Genomic DNA, 17,284 nt, shown 5'->3' on the forward strand with positions numbered 1-17,284 from the left:
TTAAACATCATTCCAAATTCAAACAATGAAACTAATGGGTCACGACTTTAGGGTAGCATGATGTGACAAATGTCAAAAAATCAATACTTGTGTTGATACAAAGCTGATGACTCCTTTCATTCGTGTTACCAGAGACAATGGGTTTGATTTAATTTCCACCCGGACAAGCACCATTGCCATGGTTACAGGCAGACAGACACTCCGTGTGGCGGAAAAAGTGGTGAAATTCAAAGTTTACAAAAAAGAAAAACAGCATCTAAAAGTGTGGTATCATTACACACTGAACAAAAAGAATAGCACTGTGTGGTGTGTTTATGTTAATGCAGCTTTAGCATTTTATAAACTTTAGTAGTTTTCTTTGCAAAAAAACACTTATTATAAATTAAGCCAGAGATATATACCTGTAAATATGGATCGAAAACCATAACTTTGTCTTTTTAATTGCTTATAAAGATATAGCCAGTGTTAAATGGACGCTCCGAGGCATAGAATAGCATGTACCCTCTGCAAACGTTTCAAAACATTGTTTTTATATGTTGATAGTTGAATAACAATAAAAATGTGAACATAACAACCTAAACTTAGTTGCATAAATATTAATAACCACTTAGAAATAAATAGCAACATTAACTACCAAGTAAACTATGGTTGTTTCACTTAATGTTTAAAGGAAGTTGTGTTTGACATTGTTGACAAGTTGTCTGTATTATTGAGTAGTTGTTTATTAATCCACCTTGCTGCTTCAGAGGAGACTGCCAGACGGAATTTTATGCAGTGACAATAATTCTGATTTAATTTTGAATAGACCCCATTGGTAGATTTAGTGATGAGTAATTATGATTGCCTAAGTTAGAGCTGTGTCATCAACAGGTTTAAGCTGTTGCATTGGAAGAACTGGCACCAGCTGATGCACAGGAGGGTTCAGTTACTCTTTCTGAGCACATTGAAGGCGGGCAGTCAATCTCAAAATAATTGCAGTGAATCAAACAGTACTTAAATGACTTTTTCTGTGTCACATTCATACCCAAATTGCTTTGATGAAATCTGTTTTTTTGTAAAAATGAGTTCCTATGATTTTCTTTGACAGTGCACTAGTTTTTGAAGCTCCAGCAATGACGCGTGATATCAATCTAGTGGGTGTTGTAACTGAAAACTAACGTCACCTTGTTCCTCACATGTTCAGCGTTTGTTTAATGCACCATTACTGCTGTAGCCTGTTCTGTCACAAATGATTGATGTCAGAAAAATTAAACCAGGTTCAGTGAGAGAGTAATACCATAATGCATTTGGAGAATAAAGTCTTATACAGTGTGACATGCAATATGATGACACATGCAGGCGTACTCCTTTCGAACAAAAAACCCAGGGATTTCCATCATCAGCCTCCCTACCTTGGTTAGATAGAGCACTTGGCCGTACAGTGATGCTGGGTAATAAATAATGTATTCTGCCTTGTTTTCCATGGCAGATGGCTCCAAATAGCAACTCAACATGTGACAGAATAGTTTCCAACAATCTCAGAGGAATGCAAGCAATCAATTGTACGAGGCAAAAGAACGGACTACGGTGTTTCTCCTTCTGTTTCAATGTTTTTTGCACCTATTAAATTGAAATCGATTGTTTTCGTCAAACTATTCCAGTAAAACCATTAACGTATTGGAAGACATCCTAAAAGAAGAAATCCTAAAGCAGGGCTACAGAAGCTTTACCATAATGCTGCATGCTTGAAACACTTGGAGATAAATCCCCATCAAACTGATGAACATGAATGAATCAGCCTCCATTGTGTTGGTCTGATTAAAGCTGAATGGATAGCAGTCTCTCCCATGTAGAGCACCATGGTGCTCCCTCATGCCTCTGATGGTCTTAATTAGATTAAACTGGAGGCTTTTCCTGAGGTAATCATTCAGCCGCTCTTTGCTTTCTGTGTTATCCCACCACGTTAGCTAGCTGGCTTCTTTCTTATTGTTTGTATTTCATCGACAGTTGCATTCAGCCTCGCAGGCCAACAGTGTCTGAAGAGAGCCTCATCTTTCTATATTATAGAGCCTGTTTTCATCAAAGGAGGAAACAGCTTTTCCTTATCGGGGTAGTTGAACAGCTGCAATAAGTTTAAAGATTACATTTTGTACTTTGCATTTTATATTGAGATGGTTGTTCATCTATCTATCTATAAAGCAAGGAACCTCTGTCTGTCTGTGTGTTTGTTCCGGAAATATCTCAGTGCATCAGGATCAGACTGACCTGAGAGTTTCAACATGGTTACTGCTTGGTTCAACGGTATGAAACATTGTATTTGTTTGGACTGCAATTGTACCGTTCATGAATTATTTCTTAAAATTGTCTTAAGTGCAGCTTTGCAGCACAGCTCAATGTTGATTGGTAGTCATGATAACTCAGGATAAACCCCCGGTGCTATTGGTATGGTTACCGAAGTACATGTACGTAGCATCTTAGGGTTTGGATTATGTTTAGGGTTAGTGTTAGGTTATGACCCAATATCGCAACAATTTTTAGGGTTTGGTTTAGGGTAAGGTTTAGTCTTAGTCACATGACCTAAACTGACCAATGACTGACCTAGCACGTGACCCAAACTGGTCAAATAGGGGCGCTGCTTACGGATAGAATATTGATATATTGATACGGCAACCGTACGGATAGCCACTGCCTATATTAAAAGCTGCGTAGAATCTACAAGAGTGACTGCACACAGGGCTTTTAAAAACGACTGTAGTCTAATATCCTAAAAAAAAAAATCCGTAAATATTGACCAGCAGGTGTCCTCACTGAGCGACGTTTGTAACTAAGGTCAATAATAATAATGATAATAATAATAATAATAATAATAATAAATCGCGTGTGTGTTTCAGAATTAATTTAGCAGTTTAAAGAGGATTTAACTTGTATTCTGAATTAAAGAGCAATTAAAGCTCCTATGTAAACAAACCATCAATGAAAAAGCTACTTAGCCTCCCACCTTTCTACAGCAAGACATACTTCCTAGTCCTACGGTTCTAGCACTAGTATTGTTAACTGGAGGAGTTGTTTTTGTTAGAATTCTGTTAAAATAGTCTTGAATACTACAAATGACTCTGTTTGCTTTACAGGAATGTCTTTAGAAGGAAGTGGTGTTTACTTGAAAGCTGTGTGTGTTTATTGAGAATTGTATGCCTCAAAGTGCGAGGTTGTGTCAAAAGTAAACATACCTGTGATTTATGATGAATATATGAGTTGAGGTAAAGATTTTCCAAAGGAGTTGTACAAGTCAACCTGGAAAGATACGCACTCAAAAAGAAAATCCTGTTGAAAAGTGTCCTTGAGATGTAGAGTGATGGATAGCTTAAAGGTAATGTAATAACTTCCCGTTTTCTACTTTAAATGCACAAGTACTTAAGAGGTCTTATTAAAATTCTTTATGAAAAATGTGACTTTGATTGGACAGTTGGATTGCTAAAGCTTTGTTGAAGAAGAAACTGGTTGTATTACTGAATGAGAAGTCATCAAACAATCATGTTTGAGCAGTTTGTTTAAAAGTACTTTGGGTGGAAGGCTGATATTTTAGTCGACTAAATCCTCCACAGTAGTTCCATAAAACAGACGCATCCCTATGACCTTGGCAAAGTTTCAAAAAGCAAACACCTGAGTAAACAGTTCACATATTTTCTACCTGTTTAATGCCTTTTGTTTTTCTTCAGTACAAAGTTACAGTTCATTGGAACATGAAGTATACTGAAGGTCGGTTTAAGGTTCCTCACAAACTCCGGCTATTAAAGAGAAATGACAACAGAATGAAGAGAAATGACGGCAGATTACTGTTGTAGACATTTGAGGTGTTTGCAGTTTGTTCTGATAGACTGTCACCATGGAAACCAAAAGGAGTTTTTCCTTTTTTACAATGGTTTGAGATTCATTTTTTTATGGTGACTACTAGGGCTAGATTAAAAAAATTGTTTAATCAATTTAAATACATTTTCTTTTCAACTGCCCGATATTGATTCATGAATTCTTAAAATTTATCATTTGATGACTTTTTTTTTTTTTACTGTGTGTGATGCAGTGCCGTGGGCTCAATTCTTAATGTAAACATGAATATTTGTAATACTGCACACAGTTAGTTAGTTTTCTACTGTTTACTGCTTTAGATCTCTCAGAATCTTTTCCATATTCAAGTAAAATTGATAATGTTTCTGAAAAATAATTAACCGACTCAAAAATCGAATAAAATCGAATTGAATCTTGAATCGAATCAGGCCCTTGTGAATCAATACCCAGCTCTCACAACTTGGACTTGCAAGTTTCAAACATTTTTATTAATACATAAACTTCTACGGCAAGTGTTATAAAGTTTTCTGCCATATCCAAGTCATAAAGAGTTATTTATTGAAAATGATACTGAAAATCTTGGGCATGTTCAAAATGTTTTATTCTAATACTTTTACTGTTTGTGTTTAAATTCGCAATATTCTTCTATGTTTTGGGCCATACTTCCATAATGGAATTATAATGAGTGTAGATGTTGATAAACCTGACCTTGGACAGAAACTGGGAGTTGCTGCTTGAAAAGCTTTATTCAAGAACAACTTAATATGCTGTGATTTAACTTAAGTAGCGATTAAACACTGCAGAGGTCAAATGCTACACACACTTTTCACTCAGCTTGCAGAAAATAGATGTGTGCATTACAGACAACGTTTATTCCAAATGCAACGTTTTCAATAAAACCTGTTGCAAAAGTGTTGCAAATTCAATTCACTTGGCTGTTGTAATTAGGTTACTAAACCATTTCCTTTTCGAATATATGCAGATGAATAGTGAAATACTGACATTGGGGATTGTATGTTGGTTTGTTTAAATGAATGCTGTAGAATAAAGAAGCATGAGTGTGATCTTAACAAACCTGGTGTTCAGATCAATCCATGGTGGTCTCACACTTGACAATGTCTTGTATTTTTCTTTCCTCTTTCAGATCTGCGTGCATGGTGACCTCCGGCTCCGTGGGTGATCCTGAGTCACCATGAGAGACTAAAGGACTCCGCTCTTCCAAAAGGAAATGGCTTGTTTTGTAATACCACTCCTCTACGACCTGGCGTGTAACTGCAGCGGCCTATAAAGGGCTTGTCAGCTGTGTATGGGAACTATCACTGTTCTCAGACTTTGGTGGATATAAACTTTACCAAACAAACCACCCCCCACCCATTTTTCTCCTCCATTTGATCAACACCCTAAGCAGCAACACTCTGCAACAGACTGGGGACGAGGCACCAAAATGGCAAACAACTCGTACAGCGGGGTGAAGAACTCCTTGGTGGAGGCCAACCACGATGGAGAGTTTGGCTGCACATTGAAAGAACTGCGCTCCTTAATGGAACTGAGGGGAGCCGAGGCCATTAGCAAAATTGGGGAATCTTACGGAGATACTCAAGGACTCTGCATTCGATTAAAAACGTCACCAGTAGACGGTACAGTACCTCTTCAAAGTTTAACTTTGTTTTCAGCAATAGAATAAAGGATGGCTTGAGTGGGATATTGCATGTTGCATTTGTGGTGGTGAACACATACTCCAGGAGCCTTGTCATTGTCCGTGTCATTCACATTGCACATACCTTGACATCACTTCCTTAGAAAAACTTGTTTGCCAGACAGGTGGCCAGGCAGGCTGCCTGACCTGGGCCAGCGCAGCTCTATTTCGAGTCCTGTGGATATGTCCCTCTCACTCTGCCTCTCTCGTTTTTCACCTCTCTCTGTGTGTGTGTGTGTGTGTGCGCGTGTGTGTGTGTGTGTGTGTGTGTTTGTGCGTGTGTGCGCGTGTGTGTGTGTGTGTGTGTGTCTCAGACAGCCCAGCTGTTTGCTTGAGCACAGCAGCAGGCAGTGCAGTGTGGAGGGTTACACTGGAGGCTGGGCAGTAATGACATGACAATGTCAGTGAATGAGTTAACGGTTGTTTGCTTTGTCTGTCAATAGTCACGTCATGGTAACTCTTTCATCACTAACTCGTTCACATCACAGGGGGACAATGCAAAGAATTTTGGAAACTCTCCAGTTTGGCTCCTCCCCATCTCTTTTTAGTTGTTTTTTTCATTTTTTTACTACACTTTCTCAGTCTTAGTTTATCTCTCTATAGACGGTCTGCCTAATCGTCACTATGACCTTGACTGAACTCTTATGCGAGGGGATTTTCAGTTTGATCCCAGATTAAAGCGGCACCACATATTCACTGTAACAGCAGCAGTCCTCTGAATGCAGCGTCTCAATGCTATGATAGCTGAAACCGAAAGGAAATAATGAATTATTTTTTCATCATTCAGCAAATTGTGTATCATTCGCTAATTGTGTAAAACCTGACTTGTGACCTACTGACGGTATGGCAGCTGGTACACCATTGCGTTGCTCGCTGTGTTTAGTCAGTGGTGTTACCAGGTCACAAGCACGTAGATATTTTCTACTGAGATGGAACTTGACTACAGAGTGAGTTGTCTAAACATGCATGTGACTGTCAGGTCTGTCAATATAGAGTCCTGTCATACTTGAGCAACAGCTTTTAATTCCTTGTAAAAAATCTACTTGCCAAGTGTTTCCTGAGGAAACATTTGAAACAATAAAATGTTGTAAAATGTTTATTCAGATCTATTTTTAGCTCTTCAGCATTTTGTTTTGAAGGACGAAGGCATTAATCCTATGATTCACACTTAGCCAGCCAATTATAGGTCATTGTAATGTGATATTGACATCCTGATCTTACTTTAATTGATCACACATATTGGTAACACCAGGAAAACAAACTTAACAGGAGAAAGATTATTTATTTCTTAAGTTAAATGGGTAAAATCATTATTTTTGCTTTATTCTAACTATTTCCTCCTTGCTTGAATGGCCTTTTGTTCCTGAACTCTAGTCATAAAATTATTCTTAAAGTCGACCCATTATAAGAACCTGCCATTCTATTTTTTTGTTTTTTTTTTTTACATTTCCCATCCTAATCTATCTTTTCTTTCAAAACAATTTAACACACGTTTACCATTCCTTAAAATACATGAACCTGAAACTTTTTTTGTTTAATTATTTTAGAAACCTTTTATGACAATTCTTTGCAAATCATTGTATTTCCATTAGACTTTACTAATTCAGCAACCGAAGGCAGAGTACAGTTAAAGTGTGCCTAAAAGCATGGCTTGTTAGGGTCAACTTAATATGAATTATTTTTCAAACATGATGGCTGTTTTACCAAAAAAGACTTTCTACCCAACATTTGGACAATAATGAATTATTGTCACTTCTTCTTAAAAGATGACAGTGAGCACTGTTCACAGATTGAATTGGTTTAACAAGCCGATTGTTCCAGTCAGAGGGAAGAAACGCTGGTTGCATGTCTCTCTCTCTCTCTCGCTCTCTCGCTCTCTCGCTCTCTCTCTCTGTGTGTGTGTGTCTATATGGCAGAGCAGGGTAGCACGTACCAGTACGTAGCAGTACACATCTGTCAGTTGGTTTAATAATATTAGTTGTGTGAGTTGGCCTCCACTGTTTGGACAAGGTTTTTGTCCAGTTTACTGTGAGCTTTGCTTCCCTCTCTGTCCTCGTCTCTTCACATAATCACATGTCTAAATAATGACAACCAGTTAAGTGAGGCTTCAACTAGGCCTGGGCAATATGACCAAAAATATATATCACAATATAAATTGAATCCCTTCATGGTAATGCTATATATCACAATATAAACTTAAAGTGTAAATATTATAATATGAAGTGTTTCTTAATGGATTATAGAGTTCCTTTGCAAAGGTAAATCGATAAATAGTTGAATGAACTCATCGGTTAGGAAATGGATCGTTAATATTTTAAACAAATAAAAAATTAAAATAAAATGGATTGTCTCTGTTAGCAAAAAATTGCACTTCAATAAATATCACAAACAAAAACAATAAAATAGACCTTGTCTCTGTTAAGAAAAAAATACACCTCAAATGCAAAACCACACACAACCCAAGCAATAAATACAATGGTTTATCAAGTCTTTCTCAAAAAACCAACTTGCGCTTGCAATAAATATGAAACATTGAGGCACAGAGGTATATAGTATATATAACAGGTAACACCTCCAATCCAGTTAGAACTTTTGTAAACCAAAATGCTAGCGCAGTAGCGGCGTAGCAATCCGAAGCCACGTAGTAGATCCAGAGTTGCCACATCTACCGGACTATAACGATTTGATTTACCTAAATCTAAGATTGCCTGGTGGTGGAATACTATTTTAGAGTAATTATGCTGCAGGTTCACTGCTGTTAATTATCCGTTGCTAACACCAGCTTCTGCAGCCGACAGGCGCACCGCCAAATAGGCATCCATATGGCAATATATCGAGGCTGGCAAACTTACTGAGTTCATTTTCATTTATCATCTGGTTTATTGATTTATCAGTTATCGGCCCAGGCCTAGTCTATGGTTGATTTTTGTTTTGAGACGGTGGAACAACTTAAATCACATTTTTCTGCTCACTATCCAACTTTTTGAATCCAACTCTGTGGTTGCTGTGCTGGAAGCCATTGCCACACAGAAGCAGACACAATGACGTCATCAACAAGTGTGTTGGTTGGTAGACTCCAAGGCTGTGTTTGAAATGACATACTAACGTACTGCTCATACTAAGTCTGATGTCAAAAATAGTATGTAGTGCATTCACTTTAGATAGCATGAAAAGATTGAGTATGCGAGAAAAACCCTGATGTATACTATATCGAGACATTTTTAAAGTATGCACAGTGGGCACACAAGTCATACTCAACTGCCTCATGATTCATTGTGAGCGGAACGTGAAATCGTCCTGGGACCGGCTGCAAGCTAAAAATCTAACATTCGCTTTTCAAAACAAAAGCATCCCTTTTTGTATTCCATTAGTTTTTTAACGGTTTTGTATAGGGCTCTTGTTTTGAAGTTAACAGGAAGTTTTGTCAGTAGCACAATGTTGGGACTTCGGAAATCTCAGAAATGTCGGCATGAAATGTGTTTCTGTGAGTTTTATGGATCAAATGACCTTATGTTGATATTCTACTTGGTCACTTTCTCATTTAAATGCTTTAAAAGTGGAAAATCAACAGAGATATTTAGCTTCAGTGTGCTTCAGGTTTTTGTCGTCGTAGGTTCGAAATGCATCTTGGGAAACTTGGACGTATACTTCCGTGGGAACGCTCATCATCCAAATCATACTCAAAGCATATAGTAGACAGTATATACTCATTGAGTTTGTAGTGTATAGTACGGAGTGTGCCTTTTTGAACACAGCCAAAATCTCTACTGTAGATTAAAAATATATAATTTATACCATCTAACGTATAAACCGTGCATCCTTAGCTTCAACAACAAAATAATTTTATCTACCATAGACAGATCTACTCGGCTTGTATGTAACCTCACCGTTCAAGTCTTGTATCACACATCATTTCGCAAGATATTTTCCTTAATATAATTTTCCATTATATTTAGCAGCACAGCAGCATTTCCTCACTTCAAACTGAAATCTATTTTCCCCTTTACGTTATTAGTTTTATCAATTAAACACCACCGCTTTGAATCGATAGAATTGACAGTGTTCTCCTATATTCACTGTATGTCGCTGCCTCTGCGCAGTCAAATATTCAGGTTCCAGCCCATCGATTCTATTGACTGAGGTCTGTAGAGTGGCAGGCCTCCACTATCGGAGTGTGGCTTGTAAAAAGCTGACACAGCGGTTGTTAACTGTCATTCCAGACGCCACACTGCCTCATTCAGCACAAGGGTTTAGGCCATTAAAGAGGAGTTTACTCTTTGTAGTTCAGAAGGGTTGACATGATGATTTAGTGATAAGCTAGCAGGTCTCTGCGTGGACGTAGCATCTGCCCCAGACCCCGCTGCTGCTTTCGGTTGACCTGTTCAAAGAGAAACGCACAGGCATGCTGATCAACTCGTAGTAATCTCTGGATCGGAGAAGCAATTTTCCAGCACAGTTGGTTTCTTGTGTGTCCCTGTGTTTGCTCAGCAAAGCTCTGCAACAGAATAGGTGGCCACTCTCAATGTAATTGTTTTGTATCACTTAATCTTTGACATTAGGCCGAGTAAATGTTTGTGCTAATTATGTCTGAGCTATACGTGTACAGCAGATTGAAGTTCTAGCTCTATTTCTGGTTAGGGTTAATAGTTTTGAATCAAAGCACATTTCGTAATCATCTTCTAAGATTGCAGGTAAATTATTTAACACATTGTCTCAAAATGTATCACAGTGAGGAATTATTGTTATAATATCCTCATCTGTTCATAGGCCAAAACATCCTCTTGTTTAACTCTCACTTGTACTTATTTACGTATTTGGAAGATATCATGATTTGAGATATATCGAGTTTTCTATTTTGGCGATATAGAAAATGACATTATCACCTATATAAAGATATGTCTACCGTATATTTTTTAACTGTTTTATTTATACAGTCACATAGTACAAATCACATCATACATGTATTTAACATTATTTATAGAGTACAGTCACACAGTGTCCTTCTTTACAATTTTACCATATTTCTGAGATATATATTTTCATAGCTTATTTTGTGTTCAAATACTCGTTTTAGGAGCTTTTGCTACTTATCAGAAAAGCACAGTTTGATGGATTTCTGAGTGCATCCTAACCTAGACCTTCACCTAAACAAGCCACACCACAGAACTCACTCACACGTAGGGTTGGGTTTTATCCGATACCGGTGCCTACTCTGGATTTTTGTAAACAGTTCTGGTGCTTAAACCAGTACTTAAAAAAAATGAAACCGCACACACTTTGTCAAAATACAATACTTTTTTCAGGGCCAAATTGAACACAGTATTAACTTAAATAATATATACACTAGTAACATTTGGAAATAATAAGTAAACAATATTTAAATAATATAAAATAAAACAATACTGTATCAAACAATAATACTGGAGATGAATATTAAGATTACTACCAGGGCAACCTGTTCTCTATCTTAAAACTCCTGAGTGCTAATGACCTGAACAATACAACACCTTAAACCTTAATTATTAAAATAGATACAAATAAACTGAAAATGAAATCCAGTATTACACATTTAAATAAGCTTTTGTGACTGGTGTGTTGAGGACACTTCATTTCACTACATCAGTTTCAACAGTTTTTCTGGAGGAATATCACCATATTGGCTTTTTCTGGCAGTATACGGCATCTTTCCTGACTTATAGCATCCCCAGCATGGGAGAAAACCCTCTCAGAGGAGGTTGATGAGGCCTAGACGCACAAGTACTTTTCTGAGAGTACAGACAAATTAGGGAGGGTATCCCTCTTACCACCCCACCAGGCCACAATCTTGTCCAGATGGAATGGCTGGCAGGCCTTTGTAGATCTTAATCTCTTTCTGGACCTGCGTTGTGATGGAGAGGGCACTGCTTGTGGTCTGAGTTGTTTGGAGAAGTTCTCTGTCTTCATCTTCAAATAACTGCTCCAAGGCTGGTGAGCTCGTCTTGGCTGGAAAATGCAAACAAGTTTAGTAAAGTATAAAAAACAACTATTCATTTTAGAGTAGATAGATAGTACACAGTTGAACTTACGTGTGTCTGCTTTGTCTTCATCATCAGATTCATCACCCTCACCTTCAAAGCCTTCTACCTCAGCCTCAGTCTGATGAAGGCCCACATTTAGAAGCTGTAGACACAAACAGATTGCCTATAAAACAGCAATACTTTATCATAGTAACTGTAATACAGGCATGGACATAGTGCATATGACAAAAGATGAGCAATTTGGACATGCAGTAAACTTGCTGTGCTGTTGTGGCATTGTCAATTACTGCTTTTTCCAGCCTGACCCAAGCTTCATCAACACCAAGTTGCAGTCTGCTTTTAAAGCAAGGGTCCATCAGTGTCAAGTTCTGAATGTCTTGATCCTGTGATGAAAAATGGTTTTGTGTCTCATAGTGAAAATTGTGTTGTTTGCCTTCTTTCTTTCTTTCTTTCTTTCTTTCTTTCTTTGTGAACAAAGAAAGAAAGAACTGCTCCACAAACCTCTCCACCATGAGGAAAAGAGTTCCAGCGTGTCCTCACATCCAGGATTACATTATGTTCTGGCAAATCTTAAACACAGACATTGTAAATGATTTCCATAAACAATTGCTGATAATTAAAAGTATTACTTTTTAAGATTTGTTTCTATACATATACAGTATGTTATTTATTGAGGAGTCGTTGCTTCTCTCTGAGCACATTTGTTCTCATGGTGGACCACTTCATCCACACCACAACTGCGCGAATCTTGGTACACCACCTTGTCCCAACTTGGATGCCATACACCTTCTGTGCTGGGCAAAGCACCCAAAATTTCAAATTTCTCAGAGCTACATCCATGTTGCTTGCGTTGTCTACTCTGGCAGCTATGACTTTTCCAGTCAACTTGAACTCCTCAAGAATACTGTGGATTTCTTCTGCCACCACTAGACCTGTCTAGGACTCATAAACAGCTTCAGTGTTCAGCACTTTCTGTTGAATGCTCCCTTTGTAAATATAATGGACAGTCACTGGTCCATCCATCACAAGTAATTGCCATTTTGCTGACCTGCACCATCTGCTGGATGACATTCTGTTTGATAACAGAATACCACGCAGGTAGAAGCTTGTGGGATATGTCATCCCTACATGGTGGGTGGTATCTGTGATTGAGGCCAGTGATCATCTCCCTTTATAAAAAAAAAAAAAAACACATATAGGATATCTATTAGTCTTGAGGTGTGGCCTACACAACATCAAGGAAATTCTATTTTGATATCATAAACATTTTACCTGAAAGATGGTGATTCCACAGTGGCAAATGAATGAATATAACCACAAATCTAGTGACTGCCCTGTGGATTTCCTCCACCTTCTCTTAGGTTAATGTAGCCTTACTGGCTAACAGGGTGAAAGGAGTCACTGTGGAAAATGGAAAGCCAGAGATAAAAATATTACTATTGAAATTCTGGAGCCGGAAAAAATACCTTCTCAATGAAGACAATACAGTGTATTAAATTTGTACAGTTAAAATAGTATATAATAATGTTTGATTTAATTTGCTTTGATTAGATTGATCATATAAATGGCACCTTAAAAACAGTTTAAAATTCGATAAAAATAAATTTACATCAAGAAATGACAAAACTGTATCTTGCATCTTCAAATTCTTACGCATCGTAGTTTACATGAACACAATGATATACAAAGAAGGAGGATGTCCACCACACTGGCAGGGCTGGGAGCCGGACTCACTTCAGTTTGTTTGGGGAGGACGACACTGGCTGCTGCTGTTGACGTGCTTGGCTCCGAGTCACGTTGGTTAGCAAACAAGGCTTTTAAGTAAACTCCATGTGACGCCAGATGTTTCATTAAATTTGATGTGTTACCCCCCTTGCATGATAATGTTTTACAGCATCTGTTGCATGTCGTAGAGTTGGCATTCTTAGACGTGAAATGTAGCCAAACCTTGGAGCGTTTTTGCCTTTGGCATCTTTGTTTTATCCTTTTTATTCTTTCTGGTTAGTACCGTTTACGTCAGAACCAGTGCCATTTTGGTACTGCCTTTCGATACCCAACCCTACTCATGTGCTTGTCTCTTAGAGGTGAAAAAACTAAAGTTTGTTGATAAATGTGCGTGTGTGGCATTTTTCATTAGCAAATTTAACCCACAATTGTCTTTCTGTAAGATTTTGAGTTTAAAATATCGAAATTTATATCGTATATCCCCATTTTGAGAAAAAAAAAATTCCTGAAATTCAGGTGTTTCCATTACCAGTTTTTATTGCTGTATTTAGATTTTGATCATTTCCAAGGCTAATGGAAACTAGGGGTGTCCCGATCCGATATTGATATTGGTCCGATATCAGCCAGAAAATGAATATTGGATTTTATCGGACTGGATCTAAAATCTCCAATATGTATTATATTATATTTATTCAATTGTAGAATACTATAGATATTATGTTGAAAGTTAAGGTATGTATATAGGTATGTAACCAATTGGTTAATAATAAATGGGTCAGTTTTTCTCATACCTACTGTTGCTGACTATTGTTCTCTGTTTGAGTGACATCACTTGATCAAGCTTTTTCTAACATTCCTCACTACAAAATAAGTAATAAAAGTATGTATGATTCATGCTGATATCGTATCGGATTGATGTCGTTATCGGCCAATACTCAAGAGCAGTGTGTTACTTAAGTATTTATTGATAAAACTTGCAGGTTCTGATTATTATTTTATTAGGTTTGAAATTGTATAGATTTGAAAATTGTATTTGCTAATATTTAGAAAGAAAAAAAAAACATATACGGAATATAATGCCCGTCCTAAATGCTGTGTTTTATTGCCACATAAAGTATTGATTCTTTGACACAGCTGTGGCTGTCAGACATAGTATAGTATAGTGTATGTCAGAGGAAAGCATCTCTACACAGCATTGATTGTTGTGTGTTCCAGTTCATGTTAAAAAAAACTTGGTTTTTTTAGTTTTTTTTGTCTGCAGTGAATCACGTCTAGCAGTTTATTGTCCAGGGGCCGTGCCGACACCTCTACATCCTCACTTAGCAATTTCACTTTATGTCATTGTGGCAGGCAGTCCAGAGTGAAGTTTCACCGTGACCTTCTTCTACTTTTTACTAAAATAAAATGACAGCACTGAGATGGGTCAGCTTGGGACAGAAATTCAAATGAAATAGTTAATGTTTATCTGGCTGACCTAACTGAGCAATAAAATAAAATGTGGGGTCAAGGCTGGCCCTGTTTCTCTTCTTAATTGTCCTCTCTCTGTCACTTGTTTTTTTTTTTATTTATTGCGTGTGATACAAAGGTAAACTGCTGCAAATTGGGGTGTGGGTAAAAGCTGTCAGCATGTTTTCATTATGGGCTAAAGAGAATTAAAGGATGTGGTGAGAGACAACCACAGAGATGCAGCAGGATAAATAAAGCCCATAGCTGTTTTTAAACATGCTCTGTGGGAGAGTTATCACTATACACTCCGAAGCACATTTATTATATTACGTTTTCAATGTTATGTCAATTACCAGTAAAACCAGCCAAGCAGAGTTATATTTTCTAACGTCATTATATTATTTTTCTAGCAATTCCATGAGAGTAAAAGGGGCTAAATGTCACAAACTATACACCCATCATCAAGTGATATGGTCAGTGTACTAAACTATTACATAATAGATCAAAGATGGACCATTACTGTATTTATCAGGTAAAGGTCGCAATTCTTTTTAATTTAAAATGAAGGAAGCCAATTACAGGAAAGAGCATGATATGTGGTTTCTTCAGGCAGTAAGCAGCACTTTTGAGCCAGTAAAATGTGGATTGTGAGTCACTTTGACTCACTTTCAAACACTGTGAGAGTGAAATCATGTTGACGAGCCCTGATTTCAATGTATTTTTTTTAAATATTAAGGTAACTGTATGGCCTCCGATTTTCAGTCATCAAAGTGGATGGAAATAATACAGAATTGACTCTGAAACAAAAATGGCAACATTGTTGTGCTTATTATGTTTAAAAATTGGTATAAATAGTAAATTGCAATAATACACTTAATATACATCTATATGCATGATTTGGTAAGCCTTTTTGTAGACAGGCGGTCAGACAGACTGAGATGTCAATTCTTGCAGAAAATATGGCTTAATTTGACGCGATAGAACTGAAATAGAAATAGCTATATATATATATATATATATATATATATAGTACATATCCATTATATGTTTTACTATGAAAATAGTAGGGATGTAAAGATGTCATCTTACAGTACTTAAAAAAGAAAAAAAAAAAAAATATATATATATATATTTATTTTTTTTATTTATTTTTTTTTTTTTTTCAGCAAAGGGTACTTATCTATTTAGAATTTGAAATTCAGGAGGCACCACCTTGTTTTAAATCAGAAGTGTGGAAGCATTTTGGCTTTCCCAAGACAAAATGAAAGAGGTGATAAAGAAAGAACATGTGAAATCCAAGGTAAGAGCGGCACAGAGAGGAAAGAGAGAAACAAGAGAGAAAGAATGAAAGCCATAGTTTGGTTATTTATATTATTTCTTTGATATGAGATTTGTTTTAAAGTCCAATTGTTAAGGCACAAAATACATTTTCAGTTGCACTTTTAAAAAGAAAAGGAACTGTTTTGCATAGTTTACTGTAGAGCCAGAATTTAAATGAATAGACTTCTTCATTTGTACTATTTATTTATTTATTTCATTCAGGATTTATTTTTAATAAAATTGCATTGTTTATCGAGGGATTGTTTTCACAATGAAAGATAAAAGAAAATAGTATTTTTTATTTTCAAAGAATTTTTTTTTTATATTTTTCAGTCAACATCTGTCTATAGTCTAATTTTGTAAAATAAATCATGAGAGAACCGTATCGTGAACCCAGTATCGTGAATCGAATCGGATTGGGAGTTGAGTGAATCGTTACATTCCTACAAAATAGTGATCTAATGTTTTTACCTCGCAAAATGACTCCTAAACTTTGTCCTTGGAACTTAAAGAACTTTAACTGTTCTAAAATATGTCTGGAGAATAGTCACAATTTTTTTTACCTTTTTCAATAATGGTTGCATTATTGGGGGCTAAGAATTTTCCATTTTTGAAAGTGGGATGCATCAGAAGAAGTTTGTGAACCACTGCCGTAGTAGACATCAAATCTCGCCCAAAATCTTGTGTGTTCTTGTGCTTTTTTGCCACATTTCTGCTGTGTATACTAATGAAATGAATGACAAAAATGTACTCAAATAAGTGTATGTTTGGCATGATTTTAAGATGTAAAATAGGCTGTATTGACATCTAGAGAAAGCCAATGAAATGGTAAGAAAACAAAAATACATAATCTAATGAGGACATGACACAGAAATGGTTGAACTCTGATATAAAATTGGGAACATTTTGACATAGAAAATATTAGACTTTTTAACTGGTATCCAAATCCACACAATAGGTTTTTTATGTCTGATTTCCCTCAATGGCTTCTACCTGGTAAAGTAGAGCTGAACAAGCAGCTAGCGTAGCAGGCTAGCATTAGCTTGGATACAAAAATAATAGATAAAAAAGAAAACATCAAAAGCTTCATATCGTCTGATATCCAAACATTGAGCAGTAATGAGGTGCAGGTGTTTCTTGATGCTTGTGGAACCTCAGTACAACACAGTGAACCCAGTCAACCCCGCCCCAGGCATGCTCTGATTGGTCAATTGATTATACTTTGGCCAAAATCCTACCTTTTTTTTTTCTTTTTCTT

The 17,284-nt window shown here is 36.8% G+C and overlaps 1 protein-coding gene across 4 annotated transcripts in view; it reads left to right on the forward strand.

Moving 5' to 3' along the window:
- The window catches only part of atp2b1a (ATPase plasma membrane Ca2+ transporting 1a), a 60,665-nt gene that overhangs the window by 12,129 nt on the left and 31,252 nt on the right, over positions 1–17,284 (forward strand). For all 4 annotated transcript variants that reach the window (XM_028451781.1, XM_028451783.1, XM_028451784.1 and 1 more), the window contains exon 2: positions 4,967–5,459. In XM_028451781.1, coding sequence (XP_028307582.1) covers positions 5,267–5,459 — 193 coding nt within the window. In that variant the 5' untranslated portion in view covers positions 4,967–5,266. The remainder of the gene's footprint in view (positions 1–4,966; positions 5,460–17,284) is intronic.

Source organism: Gouania willdenowi, chromosome 6, assembly GCF_900634775.1.
Source record: "Gouania willdenowi chromosome 6, fGouWil2.1, whole genome shotgun sequence".
Lineage (NCBI taxonomy): Eukaryota > Metazoa > Chordata > Actinopteri > Blenniiformes > Gobiesocidae > Gouania > Gouania willdenowi.